The 19011-nt window shown below is 42.4% G+C and overlaps 1 protein-coding gene across 2 annotated transcripts; it reads right to left on the bottom strand.

The window, feature by feature from the left end:
• Window positions 1–110: 110 nt before the first annotated feature.
• On the bottom strand, window positions 111–18782 carry wnk1a (WNK lysine deficient protein kinase 1a). 2 transcript variants are annotated; one of them, XM_072664141.1, is made up of 24 exons: window positions 18105–18781; window positions 15371–16541; window positions 11872–12044; window positions 11494–11714; window positions 9704–9861; window positions 8642–8730; window positions 8287–8506; window positions 7895–8165; window positions 7613–7794; window positions 7438–7518; window positions 7181–7309; window positions 6085–6164; window positions 5727–5871; window positions 5507–5623; window positions 5293–5406; window positions 5152–5206; window positions 4897–5034; window positions 4018–4799; window positions 3824–3919; window positions 3276–3718; window positions 2940–3139; window positions 2746–2850; window positions 2373–2536; window positions 111–2233 (listed from the first exon to the last, which is right to left on the bottom strand). In XM_072664141.1, exons 2-24 carry the CDS (start codon window positions 16106–16108, stop codon window positions 1937–1939), a joined length of 4998 nt encoding a protein of 1665 aa, XP_072520242.1. In that variant the 5' UTR covers window positions 16109–16541; window positions 18105–18781; the 3' UTR covers window positions 111–1936. The 2 variants fall into 2 exon arrangements, with proteins under 2 accessions (XP_072520242.1, XP_072520243.1); XM_072664142.1 differs by lacking the exon at window positions 2746–2850 and having other exon boundaries at window positions 18105–18782.
• Window positions 18783–19011: the final 229 nt, after the last annotated feature.

Here is a 19011-nt window from a genome sequence, read left to right as displayed (position 1 = left end):
AATTCAGTTTATTAGTAGTAGAAGTAATACATTCACTCTTGACAAAAGTTCAAAGTTTGGCTTGGATTGAAAACAGTGCTTAAGAATATTAAAAAAAAGTCCAAATAGCATAATTTCCAAAATGTTTAATTCATCTTTTTGTATATACATTTTTTTTTAACAAAGATTAACACAACCATCAATATAGTCACTGATAAGACCCAGGACGAAAATAACTGAGAATCACTAGATCAGCAGTATTAATTGCCTGTTTTTTCTTTAATGCGGATTCACTGAACAGATGAGATTCTGTTTATAAAAACATGCAATTCTGAGAAACATTGAATTCAGCAGGGTGTGATTATGTGTGACACTAGTGGTACTCTGAACAGTGTGTGAGAATGTGGTTAATGAAAATCAGATTTAGAAAATTCATGCACTCAAGTATCAAAAGTAACATTAACCTCCGGTGCCTGTTTAACCTTTTAAAACGGTGCATATTCTGCATTGCAGTAACATTGTTCCTTCTCTAGAGAAGTCAAGCGGATCATTTCAGAGGTGAGAGAAGTCACTTCTGTGTGGGAATGGCACTCTTTGTGGCTCAGGAATAAAAATGAAAGAGTGGTATTATTAGAGTATAAAGACAAATTGGGCAAATATGCAATACTGTAATCTTTTAGGATGCTTCATTAATTTAGTCCACCATTTAGGAGGGAAAAAGATATATGCCAATTTCAAAAGGACCATGGCCATAAAAATACCTATTAAAAGGAAATAAAGTCTGGATGCTCAAACGGGAAAACACCTTGTAATTTAAAAATACACGCCATATGCATTTAGCCTGGGGGTGTTGAGGATGCTACACACAGTAGCTATCCTGAACACAATCCACGGTTTTGTTTTAACATCCATTCAACTACAGTATGTGTTTTCAGAGAACAAAGAGAGAGAAGGTCTACACAAGCTATAGTCAAAACTATAGTCACGAATACAAAAAAAAAAATAAATCACAATCTAAATATTTATAGTGGGGGTGGGGTGTTAAAGTTTATCAAGTGCTGTATCAATCTGCTTTTTAAACCTTCATATATTGCACATTTTTTTAATTCAAATGCGGTCTAAGAACATTTCAATTAAACATTTTTTTTCAACTCAAAAGAAAAACAAAACAAAAGGGGGTGGTGGTCTCTTACTATTCTTGATTAATATGTAGTAAGCTCATAATTTAAACCCTAACCCCACTTTACTTCCAACAAAGACTTTCTTTCTTTCTTTGCCCCATGTTTCCAACTTACTTTATCCATCTTACTTATTGCTCTTGCTTAGGTACAGTACACTTACAGTAGACATGAACAGGCAGTATTAATAGTCCAAACCCACCTGTCAACCTTAACTGTGTTTTGTTTACTACATCCAGAGTAAATGAAGACAAAAGTTAGGTAAAATAACTGGTGTAAACATTTTGGATACAAAACCACAGAATGTTCTTATTTTACAAAGAGTGACATACATGTGTCTGCATCTAAAGAGACCAAAGCTTTAAAAAACACAAATTTTAAGGCTAGAACTTTAGATAAACCAGTAAGAACATCTAGGGTTTAGTCTCAGGTCAGACACTTTCAAACCGCTCTGTACACATCGACCTGTAAGACCCAAAGCCTTGCTTCACAGGTGCTGCACAAGTGTCTGCTAAGCAAGTCACAATGAGTCTACTTCCCTTTAGATTAAAAGGGAGGTCCTAAGACTAGACCATGAGGAACACCATATTCTCAAACTTAGTATGTTTATTCCCTGTACTACTTTCCCCATAACATTTGTAGAGCTGGTTTCTTAGACACACATCAAGTCTAGTACAGAAATACATTTATGCTTATTGAAAACAGTTCCTAGTCCAGGCCGAGTGTTAAGCACGTGGGGTGTTACTAATCCAGTGCCAGGGGTGCTGCACCCTCTTGTCTTAACTTGCCTGAGTGGTCCGCAAGTTAGTTCCTCCGTTATTTCCTGGTTTGTGAGGCCCTGTAGTCATATGGAAGCCCGGTTGGAGGGCATTTGTGGTTGTAGGCTGCAGCAAGCCCACCTGAGCGTGTCCTGTTGGCCCTGTCCACTGTGGTGTGGCATAGGGAGCACTAGGGTAGGTGTACTGCTGTGATGTCAGACACAACGAACCCTTCCTTCCAGTACCGGGGTTGGAGGAAGTGGAAACATGACTGCCCATTGAGCAAAGCTGTGGTGCAGAGAACTTGCGAGGCATTGTCTAAAGCAGGAAAAAAAACAAGAAAAAGACATCCTGCTCAGGAAATCACAACCAGTCGTTTTACACATGCATATGGCCAACGATAAAAAAAATAAATAAAAAAAAAATCTAAAATGCAAAAACGATCCATACTACTTACTTCATGACTTTGTGCGTTTTGCTTCCCGCTTTTTTTGACCTGTGCTTGGCTCATGGCATCCCGAGCAAAGTTATCCACCAGTTGGTGGAGGTCATCTGTAAATGTGCCTTTTCGAGGAAGATTTGAGACTTGACTTGAACCATTTTCTGCTTTATTTGTGGTTCCTAAAAACAACAGCAGCATTTACAAAGAAAACTGTTAAGCTTAAGAACAAGTATGAAATGTGGGGGTGGAGTGAGTGGGAGTATGGACTGAAATTACACCTAAAAACAATTAATAAGAATTTTAAAAGGGCTCAATGAAGATTAATTTAACTTTATGAACAGAAACTGCGTGTGAAGTGTCTAAATAAAGAAATATACATAAATTGAACCTTCTGACTGAGTATCCTCAACAGATGTACTTTGGGGAACTGGATTCTTCCCTGTTGCTGACTGACTGACTGACGCCTGCCTGCCTTGCGCAGAATATTTGCCCCCTACAAAACACAGAAAATCACTGGATTTTCAAAAACAGGGATTCACTAGCCTGTGCATCAAAAGACCTTTATGGAAGATAACCAAGTACCTTGTTGCTGGGGACTGCCATGATTGCTGCCACTGCGGCTTGACTTGCTGCTCTTGCTTTTAGTGGGCCTCCGTCGACCTCCTGCTACAGCCACAGCGGAGGGGGCCACAATGGAAGGGCGTGCTTTGCCCATCCGTGCAAATAGCTCTTCAATCTCTTTCTTCTGCTTAGTCTGCAAGGACTGGATCTCTGTCATATGTCTGAAAGAAGGAAGGAGGTACTGAATAAACAACCTCAGAAATCCAAGATATAGGATTTGTTTACTAATATTACACTTACACAAGAATCAGGTAACACCTTTGGATTTACATCTGAATTTTAATAAAGAGGTCCCACCTTTCTCTGAGCTGCCTGATCTCCATTTTAAAGGCTTCGTCCTCTGGCTCCGAATCATTGTCACTGCTTAAGCAGCACTGAGAGCTGGGCTGGCTGGCAGGCAACATCCGAACATCCTGACTGTTCGGTTCTTCCTTAGTAGTTTCAGTAGCACCCTCCTTTCCAGATTGACTCACTGAGAAACGACCCACTTTGACATCAGAACTAGGGGTCACCTGAAAGCGGCCAATTGTAGTAGCAGCAATGTCAGGGAGGGAGCCTGGAATGGTGTGAATAGGGCTTGCCTTTGGCAAAGTTTGGGACTTGTGAAGAGTGTTTTCAGGACTTGAGATAGAGGAGGAGGAGGAGGATGAAGATGATGAAGTTAAGGAGGAAGACAAAGATGAGGGCATGGTTTTGAGGTAAGGAGCACCATCTGTAACGTGATCACTGGCCACCGAAACCTGGACAGACATGGTTTTTGTCTTAGTTAAACATTTCTAAAGAATTTAAATATGTCACTGTTAGAAAACGGTTATGCAATAAAGGAGAGAAACATTTAAAAATACCTGAAATCGGCCAAGTTTAAAACCTTCATCTAAAGCCACTACAGGCTGCGTGTTCTCTATAGCAGTCTGTCCATCTTGGGGTGCAGTCACAGATGTCTGAGACGGGAAAAAAAGAAAAACATGAACATGAGTTCATAAAGAATCTACCAAAACAATAAGTACTCTTACAGATCAAAATAATACATTATCTGTACCTGTAGCCTTTGCATGTCAGGATCATTTTGAGGAGTCTGCACATATACAGGAGCTGTTCCTGCTTGGCTTTGAGAGGCAAAGGTGCCAGAGGCATACTGTCCACTGGAGTTCAGGGACAAACTGGTTGGAGGCATGTGGCCTGCACTGGATGTCAGGCCAGAAGGAGGAGAGTTGATTGTGTTGGGGGGTGAGGAGGTGGGGGCCACGTCACCGGAAGAATCAGGCTGGCCTGAAGAATTGGAGGAAGAACCCAGGTCCTGGAAAAGAGAGCGCAGTTTCTTGTCCAAGGCATGGATATCTTCAATACCTGGCGACTTTCCCTGTGTTTCCCCCTCACTTTCTCCACAGTGGCTGGTGGAGGCTACAGGCAGAGGTGTGGGGGTGGAAATGTGGCCAGGTGGAACCTGTGGGATTGACGCAGCAAGACCAGGCAGCTGTTCACCAGCAGGTGTAACACTGTTGTTGCTCTCAGGCAGCTGGGAGGGAGCAGTTGGGGTGGGCAGCGAGGGGCGACGCTGACAGACAGGCGGATCTGACAGAGCAAGGGACGGAGACATCCTGCCCGTTCTTGGTAGTTGAGCAGCAGCAGGCGGTGAAGTGGAACCTTGGGTCACTACAGGGACAGTGACTGAAATGTTCTGTACAGCTATCCCCGTGTTCTGGTATACAGGTTGAGTCGCAGGTCCTGCAGCTTGAGAAGGCAATACAGAGATCTGGTTGTTGTTTGGAAGCAAGTTGCTTTGCTCTTGTGGTGTATTGCCAGCTGGGGCAGGATCAGACACTGCAAGTGATAAAATCATATCTGTCAAAATCAAAGTCAAATTCATGCCACACACCAAAGCAAGGTGGTTGTCTCAGCCGCAGGAGAAATAACCCACCTGGCTGATCGTCTCCAAATGATGTGCTAGCAGAGGGAGGCCCAAAAAAATCCCGTAGTCGTGCTTCTGGCACAGGGCTGACAATGAAACGCCGCCCTGCTGAGTGCACCACCTGTGATGCCACATTTGGTGGCACACCTGTTAACAAAGGGAAATCAACATTAAAAGGAGAACTTTAAGAATCTCAAGCCTGTTCTCACATGACAATCTAAATAGTATTCGTTTTTTTTTTTTCGTTAGCCAAATTACACTTACCAGGAGGATTTGGAACTGATATCTCGGGTGTCTGCTGGTTTGGATCACTTGTTACCTACAATAATAATAATAACCATTTAACACCACGTGTACTGTGACTAATGATTACTGTAGGGAAAAAAACCCAAGACTGTTGTTTACCTGAGTATAACTGTCTTTTATAGCTTCTCCTTTCTCATCTGCCGTATCTATAACTTCCCGCACTTGCTCGATGAAGGACTCGCGCTCACTCTCCAAGATGAAGTCACTCTGGACCTAAAGCACAATGAGATACCCATAATTACCCAAAAGCTCTGATGAGGTTGCCCAAGACTTCCTTGCACTAAAGCACAGAGTAGAGGGGGAAAAAAACTACCATTATCTGCGCAATTTCTTCAGGGTTGTCACCATCCAGATCAAACTTGAAGGTCACCATTTTTCTGTTGTGGGTTTCCAGCTGACATTCTGCCACTCTGTCACCAATATTGGAAATCTGAAACATTCAGATAAATAAATAAATACATACACACATACATACTCATAACTAAAGCATGGTCATTGCTATTTAATGTATCAACCAACTAAGTAACACTTACATTAAGCACAATGAGCTTAGCCTTGGCCATCTTGTCGTGGCGTGAGCGACTGCGTACAGAGCGGCGCTGGTGGCGCTTCATGGAGCGAGCCTCATGCCTGCCCTCATTCCCATCACTCAGGCCTGAGGCTGCATCAGATAGGCCACTAAAAAAGCACAACACCAGCATATTCATACAATACAGACTTTCATTGGACAATATTTCTTGTAAAATACTAATTAGGTAATGATTACCAAAAGCAAGTGAGTACTAATATTGTACCAATATACAAATATCGTATCAAGCCATCATAAGAAGCTTTCAGGCATTGTTCGCCACTACAACATTGTGGGTTACATCTTTTTATTTATGCAAGTACCTTTCTGCAGATGGTGGAATCAGCACTGGCTGTGCTTGAGTCTGCTCTGGAGGCAGAGGCTGGGACACACTTGGATGAGCCTGAAAGAATGAATAGGCAGGAACACAGAACTAAGCTCACATTCGACATATCAAAGCCCATTTCACCATTAAAAAAAAACAAACTACCTAAGGGATAGCAATTTCAATGCTACTAAAAACCAACACCCGTATTTCATTTAAATATATTTAATAGAATGAAATGAAACCTGCATCAATCCTAAAATCTAAAACCTAATAAAGATGGACTACATTCACAAACGATATTGCGCCACATATTTAGACTTTCCAGTCTAGTGCTCTGAAGCACACGTTTGAAAGGAAAAAGGGGATTCACACACACAAGCACACACTCCAGTACTTGGCACCATGTGTACCTGAGAGGCCTGATATAAGAAATAGAGCTGTTCAGCATTTGGAGGTGGAGAGAAAACAGGAGGGCTGAGTTGGCATGCCCAAATCTGACAGCCAGCATGCAAGATAGGGGGAAGGGATGCAAAACAAGAGAAGAATGAAGTTAATGACGTTTATGTTTACTAGCTTGGGGGGAAATGACAATAGTGATTCACAGTATACATGATTTATGCCACTTTAATTGATTTTTTGATGGCATTTGTGAGATATTTGCAATGCCATTCTGGTGCTCCAAAGCCTAAAGGTTTCATGTCAAACTAGGTAACCAGTGTTCAGACTTAATGTAAATGTAAGTGAACATGAACCTATTAAAGCTGAAAAGTAAAAAAAAAGAAAGAAAATGTTTTGGTATTGTAGGGTATGATGACTGCATCCTAGATAATGACTACTGCACATGCAAGCTGAGCAAGGTCTGTATTGTCAGAACAATGCTAAACAGAAAAGGATGTGAGAAAACAGCAAAGCACAGCTCTCTAGAAAGGGTACAACCTTGGTGACCAAGTGAAAAGAGGAACAATAAAGTCGAGTGACCATCTAGCTTTCCAGAAACTTATGAAGAACTACTTATAAGGCAGATGGCAAAGATGTATGCACATGAATGGAAAATAAACACCTCCATTCAGGATGCAAAGTGAACCACGTACCTGTAGTGCCTGAGAGCTTTGTAGTGGCAAAGGCTGAATGGAGCCCTGCTGAGCAGCAATGCCATCTAGTGGTGCCTGATGGTGCTGCAGGGACATACCAGGTTGAATAGGAGCTGGCAGAATGATATGCTGGACAGACAAAAACAGGAGAGGCAGGTGTAAATAAATATCAGTGGTTTTAGGTTCTTCCCACAAATTGTTGTTCAAATATAAGCAAGTCATTAAACGTGTTAAGTGTGAGAGGATATGATGAGTACCTGAAGTGGAACTGTAATTCCAGGATGGGAAACGGGAACTGAAGCCAAAGCACTGCTACCTTGAGCGAGAGGAGCTTGAGGCTGGAGGAAGGACAATGAATATAAAACTCAGAACCTATTAGGTACATTGGCATCAAATTTTGTTAAAACAACCAATAGACAGAACATGACTCACCTGGTTCTGCGTATGGATCCCACCATGCTGCTGGGCAAGGTGGGGATGAATGTTGTGTGCAGTTGCAGAGGGCTGAGGTTGCTGGTCAGACTGCAGGGTATTATAAGCAGGCAGAACCTGCTGTCCAGGATGCGACTCAGGAATAGTAATGGAGGACTGGGCTTCCATACCACCTAAGGCTGCTGGAAAGTTGAACAGATTCCAAGTCAGCCAGTTCACAGATCAACTGTGTCACAGTGCCAAGAGTCACAATTGTATGAACGCAGAACTATTTCTGCTTACTTGATGCCGGGGCCCCGGGCTGCTGCAGCTGGTGCTGCTCCCCCTCTGGCTCCTCTGTCTCCATGGGAACTGGCGCTAGAGGTGGCACAGGAGGCTTTGCAGTGAAGGACTCACTTTGAACCTGCCTTCCCTTTTCCTCTTCCTGCTTCCTCTTCTGCTCTTCCCGTACCAGCTGCCGCTGTTCCCTCTTCCTGCAGATCAAAGCCACGCGGTCCTTTATGGCTTTGGCTATTGTCTTATGGTCACCCTCACACACATAGCCCGAGTCAACCTGGTGAGGAAGTGAGGATGAGTGTGAGAATCAGAGAGATGGAAGGTGAGAAAGGGGGCTAGTAAAAGGGAAGGCTTAAGCAAATTGAAACAGAAATGAACAGCGCAGTGAATTCAGCTACCATCTCTTGTGCCACGTCCTCTGGGACGTCTTTTAGGAGGTCAAAGGAAAACTCAATGGCTTCATTATCCTTGTATTTCCCTTTAAGTTTCTTGACATCCTCAATCCGCAGCCACAACTTGATGGCCACCATCTCCCCATCATCCTCTTCAGCCAACTCGACACGGACCCCCGTCTCCTCTTGGAAAAAGGCATGGTTTAACAGGTCCTTGATGGAGTATCTAGGAAGAGGGGAAGGAAAAAGAAAAACACAAAAACAATCACAGGTCAGGGAGAAAAAAAAAAAACAACACACAATAGTACATATGTTAATACTGAAGTTACAACATGATGGCACTGTATCACTATTATCAAACCTTTCATCTTTGTTCTGACGAATGCATCCTTCGATGATTTCCTTGACTTCAGGAATAGCGACCTTATCAAAACTGCCTGGCTTCACCCCCTACAAGAGTCAAACACAGAAAATAATCGATTATACAGAGCCTGGAGAGAGACGAAAACTCAACACCTACTTACTCAACAAGCTGCACTATTTCACAACATACATTATAGTATTGGATACAAGTATTGTGCTCTTTAACCCTCTGGAGTCGATTTTCCAAACCTTCTAATATTTGCCATTAAAGGAACTTGTAAATATGATAACATCCACATGTTTTATATCAAAATGTTCAGAACAATCTTAGCACTCTCTACAAAGGAGATTGAGACCTAGAGCACCATGTGAAGATTGGTTGAAGTCAGATTTTAGAATTTCTTCATATTTCTGGTGATTTTTTTTATTTTTTATGTGGGAAACTTGTTTTGGTGCTTGAAATAGATTTGACTTGAGTGAGCCTTAGATAAAATTGAAGATGATGAGTTTCTGAACAGCCATTGTAATGTTCACAGAAGACCATAGATAAAAGCATAAATACACCAGTTGGAAATGGCGACAGAGATGGGTATCTCGACCTTGTAACTCCAGATGAGAGTCAAGTATGATCCGACAAAGGGATGCAATAGGGCTCTACAGATTTAGGAAATGTTTAAACCATATTTCTGTGATGTGTTATTGCAGAAACAGCGATTAAAACATCAAGAGACATGGAATTTGACATGCCAGAACATTCATCGATTCCAGAGGATTAAAATAAATAAATAAACTTGAAATTAGACACTATTCAAAACCTACTATAAAAGGCACAATAATTTCTCAGACCTATTTACTAACTAATATCAATTCAGTTCAAAGTCAAGCACAAAAAAGCAGGACTTTAAACTGTACTGAAAAACAACTTACCACTCTGTGAGGAAAAAATAAAAATAATAAAAAAAGCCTCACAAGGCCAAAAAGGGGAAGATTTAAAGAACGAAGCGAAGGAGGGGAGGAGGAAGAGCACACGTGGCCCTCTCCCCCAGGGGTGGGAACTTACACTGGTCACTCTGCGATAGATCTGTGCCGCATTCTGGCACTCGGAGTACGGGTACTCAGAGGTAGCCATCTCCAGCATACACATCCCAAAGGCATAGACATCCACTGACTCGTCATACTTCTCCTCATACATCTCAGGCGCCATGAACTCAGGGGTACCTTAAATCAAAACAACTGTTCAGAACTCTCTCTCTCTCATTGCCCTACTACACCCTCTCCCGTGAAGTGGAGAGAGGAAGGTGATGGCGTTGATGTCCATTCCAGCAACCTGTGAGAAGACAGAGAGGTAGAGAGAGGGGAGAGCAAAAGGGATAGAAAGCAAAAAAAGAGGAGGGGGGGAAGCCAACCTCAGTTAGCCTGTTGTGATAAGTAGCCCAAGTTTCTCGGTGTAAGGCCTTTAGGGCAGGGCTGTGAAAATAGGACTGGCGTGCAGAACCTACTACAAGGCCTAGACTGACCAAAGAACTCAACACTCAGTCTCACCAGTTGCAGACTAATTTTAAGTAAAAGGTATTAGGCAATCAAATGGTTTAAACAAGCGGGAAGAGTGAGGTGTTAGCCAAACAGATGATTACTGGAAAAACATTTGAGGTGAGTTAATGGTCAGTCAATAGACCAAGACTGATAACTCAGGGAATGCTAAACTCCCAGCTATGGAAATAACTTCTGTCAATGCCTAAGCTTTTGTTAGCATCTGCAGAACATCCCCGTTTAAATGCACCTACCTTTCTGATATACCTGCAAGGAAATGTTATGGTGAATATCCTAGGCAGAGCAGATTCCATAGCTAGTTACTGATTAGGTTCTGCACACCAGGTTAAGCAGTGAGAAAATCTGCCCACTGAACAAAGACCCCACACAGAAAAACTTAACATATTTGGAATGGATTTGGATTGTAAGGTGTCACATTGTACTGTTGACTTACCAGGCCCACTTTCTGCATACTTACTGTCTGTACCGCAGTACACTAAATAATCCTTAAAAGTAGAATAAGGGGAGATCTGAAGTTAGAGCCTAAAGATTCCCAAAATAAATAAATAAACAAATTAAAGGAGATCCTACAACTACAACCGAGAGGAAGACGAGAAGACAGATTAAGGCTGTAATTTTAAGACACTGAGGAAGAGAGGTGAAATGGGAAGAAAAAAAACGCAGAGGAAAACACAGAAGACCTATCCTTAAGAGAGTAAAAAAAAAAAAAACAAACAAACAAAAAAAAAAAAACGACAAGTTATTAGCATCAACATCATACGTTTCATTGAAGAAACAGACCACAAATTCTCCAAACCACAGGATGAAGATAATTCAGAACGGTACCTGAAAGCACAGGGCTCACCTCTAGCTTTCTTGCTATCCTTTTGCCATGATCAGATCTGGTTTGCCTGCAGACAAGCCACAATACAACTACGCACATCACGGACAAAAGGAGAGTTAAGCAGCTACTTACTCTCTGGGAGCACCTGAAATAAGCGCCTCTTAATACACAGAGGACAAATATGAGGCAACTGATTTTTGACCTAGGGAAGGAAGGAGAATCCCAAGTCGAGACAAAGGAGAAAAGAGAGCGCACAAGAATCAGGGGCCCTGGTTTGCTGTGGTTTGGGGGCTCAGGCAAATGCTGTGGTCTGTCTTCTTACCACACTGTTAAAAATCACACTTTCAGAAGAAGCAGAGGAAGAGAAAGAAACTTCAGAACGAGAGGGACTTTCTTTCCCCTGATGAGAAAATCCACCTAGTGAGGATGACACAAAAACACCCAAGTATGTCATGTGGTGATTTATAGGAACATACCTATGACACTCTTGGCAAAAGAAGCCCTTTTGAGGGTGGCAAGGCCTAGGTCTCCAATCTTGACAGATCCGGTAGGGCCAGTAATGAAGATGTTGTCACACTTGAGGTCACGGTGGATGATGGGAGGAGATCTGGTATGAAGGAAGTGCAGCCCCTTCAGAATTTGTCGACACCAACTGCGCAACACTTTGATCTTCATCTCTTTAAACCGCTTCAGATACCTGCAAGGGCAAAGCAAGCAATATATTAAATCATCTATAAGTGAAGATCATTTCAGGGTTATGGAGCAAACTACATTTGCATTTAAGGCATTTAACAGACGCTCCTATCCAGAGCGACTTACAAAAGTGCTACAATTAATTCTAATCATGCACTTACGTCTTCAGGGTTCCAGAGGTCATCAGCTCAGTCACGAGCACAATATATTTCTTTCCCTTGGATGGAGCCTCCCAGGAATCATAGAAACGCACTATGTTGGGGTGCTGGAGACCCTTTAGCATGCCTGCCTCTTCTTTGAAGCGCTGCCGCTCAGATTTGGACAATTTACGGTCCTGAAAATGTGACATTAGAGAATTAGAAACTAAGCTCTGTAATTGTCGAGAAACAAGGACAAAAATTATATATTTTTTATTTCGCATGCAATCAAACATTCTACACAATACAAAATAAAATCAGCAGTTTAATCAATTAAAACTAATAATCAGCTTGTGGAGGCCATGACTACTTAGATGAATGCAACTGGAGGTATTGGGAAAACAGTCATATAATACAATCATGCATCACTGACCAATTTTACAAAATCTTTTAAAAAGAAAAACAAACATTGGCAAAGTAAATCAAATTTCTTGACAGTATACATAGATACACTCTACTAATCACATCCCAGTAGATGCATGAGGCAGGGAATTCACTTTGAATAGAAGATTAATGAGAAAACTAGCATGCTGTTTTTTTGAACTGTGGTATGTGGTATAATTAATTGTTCAACATGACCAGGGACAGTTCGAAAGCACCTTTCAGTGTACAGATCTGAATGGCAGAGAAATGCATTTGGAACAATGCTGAACACCCGGTAATTCTAAGCTATTTCAGCCTGACCTACATTTATTCCATGTGGTTACCCACAATTCCTGGAATGAGAAACAAATTTTCAAAAACACCACCCAAAGCTGATACACCCATCAATCATTATTTTATATATTATTATTTTTTTTTTTTACAAGCAAAGCACTTAAATACTATCTTGACAATGACTTCAGAGCGTTAAAAACATCAGAACGCAGATGGGATGGTGCAGGGAGGGGAGTGGAGGTGGAGAGAGGGAGGTCACCCTAACCCACTGACCTACTTTTGCTCTCTACTACTGCAGCACAGTTCCAAAAATTCCAAACATCTCTAGCGCTCTGTGGCCAACAGGACCAGCCCAGGAACAATGGGAGAGTTTCCCTACACAACAAAGCAAGCAAAGCTCCTCATCAAGAAACCCTGAACCTTGGGCCATTGACTCTACAGGGCCTCATCAGTTGGTGTGGTCATTCAAATTGTGTTTAAAGTTCAACTTTACAAAACCTAAATCCGGGTCAAAAATGACTATTTTTGAGGTTATCCTGCCCAACCCGACCCCCTTTTAGGACATCTTAAATGGGACAGACTGGTACAACATGACTATGTAAAGGAGAGAACTAATGAAATGACTGTCACATGATTCGTGTTTAACATGACCAGGGACACAAACAAACTAGTACAAATGTCAATTTCAGATTGACTTTAAATGTGTTGATGTATTTGTCATCTCATTTCTATAGCGAGTTCAAATCAGATTTACAGTTTGAGGTATTCTTACCCAACCCAAACTTGGAGCCTTTACACATGTTCACTATTTATTAGCTTTACTCGAAGGCTACGAAGTGCAAAGATTTAGAGTGTACTGACATTATGTATTTCATTAAGATACTGAGAAAATTCCAATGGGCACATTTATATTAGTATATCTCCAACATAGTGCATTAAATAGTTACATTTGACATTTTTGGGGGGCATGTTTTATGAACTTTATTTTTTAATCACCCCACATGCATGCATATATAATCATTTAAATGAATCCCACCCCAAATATCACGGTTTGTACCGTTTATTAATGGACCGAAAGCTATTTAAATGCTATAACCTGACTACGTAACTGAGAATATAAGAAACGACTCATTATTCCTTGCACTAGGGACTTTAAATATAAACACAGGGACTGTTTAACATCTGTTTTCAGTGGTTAAACAAGTCAATGAGCTTTAGAAGCACACAAGGCACTTCTCTAAAATAAGAAAGGAAGTGAAACTTCTCTAGAATTTCTGCCGTGCTGCGGCTGCCAAATGATTCTAACATCTTTGTCATGTGAAATTTGACAGTATTATGGGAGGGGAGTATCCCTGCCTTTTGCAGAAGTGATTTATGCATAATGCCGACACGTACAGATCTGAAGGCAAGACCATGAACAAAAAATTATGTATCCAAATGATAACAGAACTATATTCAAATGCTGACAACTAAGATGACAAAAGAAGTGAGTGAGAAAGAGAATGCAAGCGAGTCAGAAAGGGAGGGAGCAGAAATGGTGAGAGGGCAAGAAACAAGAACCTACAAGACACATGAGAGGGAAGAAAACCTGAGCAAGAAAGCAAAAGGGCGAGAGTGAAAGAGATACTGCGGCTTTTGTTTCAGTACGATTCCTGAGCTGGCTCGACCTGAGGGCTGTTTGCAGTAGAGCTACAGCTCACGTGATCACACCCCATGCCCTGCCATCTCTCAGCAGCAGAGAGGGTGGGGGTGGTGAGTGCAGAGGCAAGCCTCAGCAGGCCACAGAGCTGCTGCTCCTCACACAGAAGATTACACATTCTTTGGCAGGAAATCTGACCCACTTTTTCAAAAGTGCTCTAGCATGCTGCAGCTACATTCACAGAGCAAAATCTCACAAGTGCCTGGTTGATTTCCTCTCTTAACCCCTCTGAAACAGGAAACAGGATGTCAATAAACGCAAATACACACTTGAGGGAAGTGGGTCACAACCCAGTGTTTCTCTAGCAGATAGATTTCATTTCTGCCCATGTGGTCTGCCAGTGTCATTGAGTACTTTGAACAGCAGAACCACTTCCAGCCCTATTAACAGAGGACTGGCTCTTGAGGGACTCCCAACAGCTGCGATTAAGAAATTTCCTCCATGTCAATTCAAGGCTACAAAACATAACACCATAACACCAAAATAATATCATGGTTATGTATATGTGTATGTATATATATATATATATATATATATATATATATATATATATATATATATATATATATATACACACACACATCTTGACTGATTATCATCAGATATACATTAGAGATATCAATTATGATATATTATTCCTCCAAACACAAGATATCTAATTCAGGGATAATTATACTGCTTATTGAGTTTCATTTTAAACTGAAAGCTGCAAAAGAAAGAAAAAAGTTAATTTTAGATTTCGCTGAAGTAAATGTCTGCTGCTTCTGCTTGATGAATTATAAATAACTGATACAAGCTCCAGCCTAACTTCAGCACTTAATCATTAATTAATTGGATTTCACTGTACTGACATTAGTCTCTCAGAGACCCATCCAATCTGTACATCACTTTGAAAACAAAACCTTAAAAGTACAAATTTCAAAGGAACTTTAATCTGAAATTAAGTTTTCAAGTTGGTATTAATCCATACAAAGGAAGGCTATGCCCCCATCCCTATGTATCCAGATATTCTGTACAAGATGTCTAAGTAACAATATTATATTATTGCCTTTGTGGTTTTATGGTGAATCAGCATTAGTTAAGGCAAAAAAACAAAAAACATCTTACCTGCAGTTCACACCACGCCACTTCCACAGTAGTCTCTGTATCCAATCCTTTATACACGGTCTTAAACGAGCCACGTCCAATCTCGATATCGAACTTTAAAAATCGACCGTCAGGTGACGTACCAACAGCCTTCGTCTCAACCTCTTCTATGTCTTCTTGTTCCTTTTTCTCTGCCTCACGTTGTTCTGCCTCCACTCGAGCCTTCTCCTTGTCTTCCTCGTCTTCCTCCTTTTCACCTCCTTTTGCATCTACGCTATGTTTCAACTCCAGCTCCGACGCCTCGCTCTGCTGTCCCAGCGAAGGCACTTGCTTCGCCCCGCCATCATTACCCATTGACACCATAGATCTCTGCTCTGCAACTATCTCTTCATGGACGCCATCACCAGCACCCTCTGCCTTCACTACCACTGGCCCATCAGTCAAAACGAGCTCAACTGAGGCAGCGCCGTTGGTCCCTCCAGCACCATGGTCGGTGGGTGTAGTGGAGCAATCTGGTGGTGAGCCTAGAAGACATACTATGCTGGGAAGTTCCAGTGCTGTTGCATTGGAGTCACAAATAACACTGCGGCGGACGAAGCGGTGCTCGCCTTTCAACTGGTCTCGCTCCATGGTGTGATGACGGCGACGGACTTCCGGACCGATCCGCTCACCTAACAGCGAGTCCGAGCTGGAGCTGTTGGTGTTCTTCGAAGGGGGCGACAGGAACTTAACCATTTTGTCTCTGAAGCTTTCAGACATATCTTCACCCACACAGAGTGAGCAGATATTCAAAGACTATATTGCATCCATACACCCACGCAAAGGTAATGAAAAAGACTGAAAGGCCTCTTTTATACCTTTTCTTCTCCAGAAGCAAAACAATTCAGATTCTCCTGCCCCTCAAAAAAACAGCAGTTTAGAGAAAGTCAATGCTCTTACAAACTAAAGGGTTTGAGGAACGCACTGGAAGGGTACTGTGAATGAGGCAGGGCAGGACCCGTTCATAGACTAGTACAAACTGATAAAGCACAAGGCCTTTCACACTTAGATCATCCATTGTCTCTGGAACAGTTGGCAGTGTTCACTCAACATACGGGGTGACCTGAGACAGCCAGCCAACAGCCTGCTCCAAAACTTCATCAGCACGTTCAATCCACAGGTCGTTTAGGGTGCCAGGTTTGTGTCTGTGTCACTGTTAAAGAAAATAAAAAGTACTTTTAATCAAAGTAAAGAAGCCTAAAGTAAAGAAGAACACAGTTCTGCTCTGACAAGCTTGCGTGTATATTACTCTGGAACATACAAAACCCCTAAAGCAGATTGCTGTGAAGACTAAAAGATAACAGCACAAATAACATTCACACTTCATTTCTTAGATAGTGTAGTGTTAACAGTAGGGTGAGAGCCACTGCTGAAATATGACTGTAGCTCGGAAATTACAGCTTCTTTATCAGTAAAAGGATTCATACCGTGCAATCCGTCATCATAAAAATGCTGGCGGATGGCAAAGGTCAACACACACACACACACATTTACTTCCCCACCTGTCCCCGCCAAATCAGCCACATGAATCAGCTGGTCAATGTCTCAACCCAGCAGATTTGCCGGCTTAGTAGTTAGCTTACAGCATTTCTTTAAATCCAGGCACTTCCAAAATAAACAGCTGAGTTACTACCTAGCAATGTAGGGGCTGACAAACCGGTTGGCTTGCAATGACTCGCACTGTCTTGGCTAGGCCTGTCGACCTACATAGCTAGTTAATCTAGCTATCTATCTACCTGGCTGCTTTCGAGAACTGATGGTAAACTCAGCCATCAGTGAGTTTATATATAGATCCAGGCCTTATGACACTTATTGACACTCGTTTCAATAAACCAGCTTAGCCATTGGCTAACTAGCTAGCTAGCTATTAGAGAGATCAGCTTGGGCTCCTTTTACAGGCAGTGTCATCCAGGGATACACAGACGTTTATACACGTTCATGCCTGTAGTTCACAGTAATATCCCCACATTAACAGTGTGAATCCTGGCCAGCTAATTTTAATATTCACCTCTATACGATAGCTAGCTAGCTGTTACTTTAGCTAGTGCTAGATATCGCCAAGTACGCATTTTCCACCTGCAGATTTCAACCACGTCTCAAAACAGTAGCTAGCTAATAGTGCTATAGTAACGTTAGAGACGTTAGCTAGCTAGCCAAATGCCGTTGGCTAGCTAGTTAATATTTATCTATCTAGCTATCTATCCAACGTTATTAGCCACTAGCTAACTTACTCGCCTTTAATGAATGACCAGCACTAACTGCGTCTTTCCCTTCTCCGTCCTCTTAATGTTTTTCCACTGTGCTAGCTATCGCATAGCATAGCTAGCTAACTAGCTAGCTCTTATAACAATAGCTAGCTAGCTATATTAGCAACGGTGCTAACACAGCTAGCTAGTGCTCTGTAGTAATCTAGATAGCTACAGAGATCAGCTGGGGGCGGCTAGCTAGCTAGCCTGCTAGTATAGCTAACGTTAGCTAGCTAGCTAGCTATAATGGTGGCAACTCCAGGTCCAGCTAGCTAGCTACAATCCTCTCCGGGATTTTACAGCTAGCCACATAGCGTTAGCTAGCTATCTAGCTACTGCCGGACAGCTCTGCTGCAGTCTACGCAACACGAACAAAAACCTGGTGAGGATTTTAGCTAGTAGCTAGCTTTGGGGACCTGGAGCTGCCACCTCTACAGCAGCACCGGAGGTTCACTTTCAAACCCACTTACCGTCGTCATCTTGAATCTTCTCCGCTTGTGTTTAACGTCCAAAGCACCGCGGGAACCGTCTTATCTCCCTTCGCCTAGCTCATTCCACCTTCCCACGGCTTCGAGTCGTGGTGTTAGTGTGAAAACGCGGCCCAGTTTTATTCCAGAGTAACGTTTTACGGACAGGAGGCGCCGATACGGAGCGAGTCGGTCGACGCGGCTCCGCTTGAAAACCAACCGCCAGCGGAGAGGCAAAGTTCGAATGTCAGCACGCGCTCCTTCCGCGCTCGCGGGCGCTCTCGCGAGAGCCCGGATCTTCTTTTGTTGTTGCTTTTCCTGCTTTTCCGTCCTCGAGCTTTGAGGCTCCCTGTTCAACTATACGCGTTTATAATCACCGCAGAACACATTTAGCTAATTATCCTAAGTTCAATTATGAAGATCTTGCACCCAAATGCCAATATTCGCTGTTGTTGCTGGTCGCAGGCGATGGCGGGCTCCGCACTCCGTAATCCACCTGGTTTCAGCTCTGAGCAGTTATGGATCGGTTGCACGTGATTCGTAGTTTTTCCATATCTGTGCTCCACAGCAGATCCGCACATCAAAGCTGGATGCAGTATTCACAAATCCAATCTGCATCCCCCCTCTTCTCCAGTCCAGACAGCTCAAATACAACGCATCCTCAATAACCCCAATAACCTCGACCGGAGCGCCCCCTTTCGGAGGGAGCCGGGACTCACAACACAACATGCAACACAACATCGGTTGCAAATCATCTGTTTTAAGTTCAATGGTTTTTTTCAGTACTGCAGGATAGCAAGCAGCTGAAGTACATCTGATTGCACACATCTCTAGAATACACCAACTTTCCTTACCACCTGGATCAATATGGTGTTTACTCACACAGTTTCAGGACATGATCATTATTTCA

Source organism: Salminus brasiliensis, chromosome 19 (assembly GCF_030463535.1).
Source record: "Salminus brasiliensis chromosome 19, fSalBra1.hap2, whole genome shotgun sequence".
Lineage (NCBI taxonomy): Eukaryota > Metazoa > Chordata > Actinopteri > Characiformes > Bryconidae > Salminus > Salminus brasiliensis.
The sequence above is the reverse complement of the archived record's forward strand: the minus strand, read 5'-3'. Positions and strand labels throughout refer to the sequence as shown.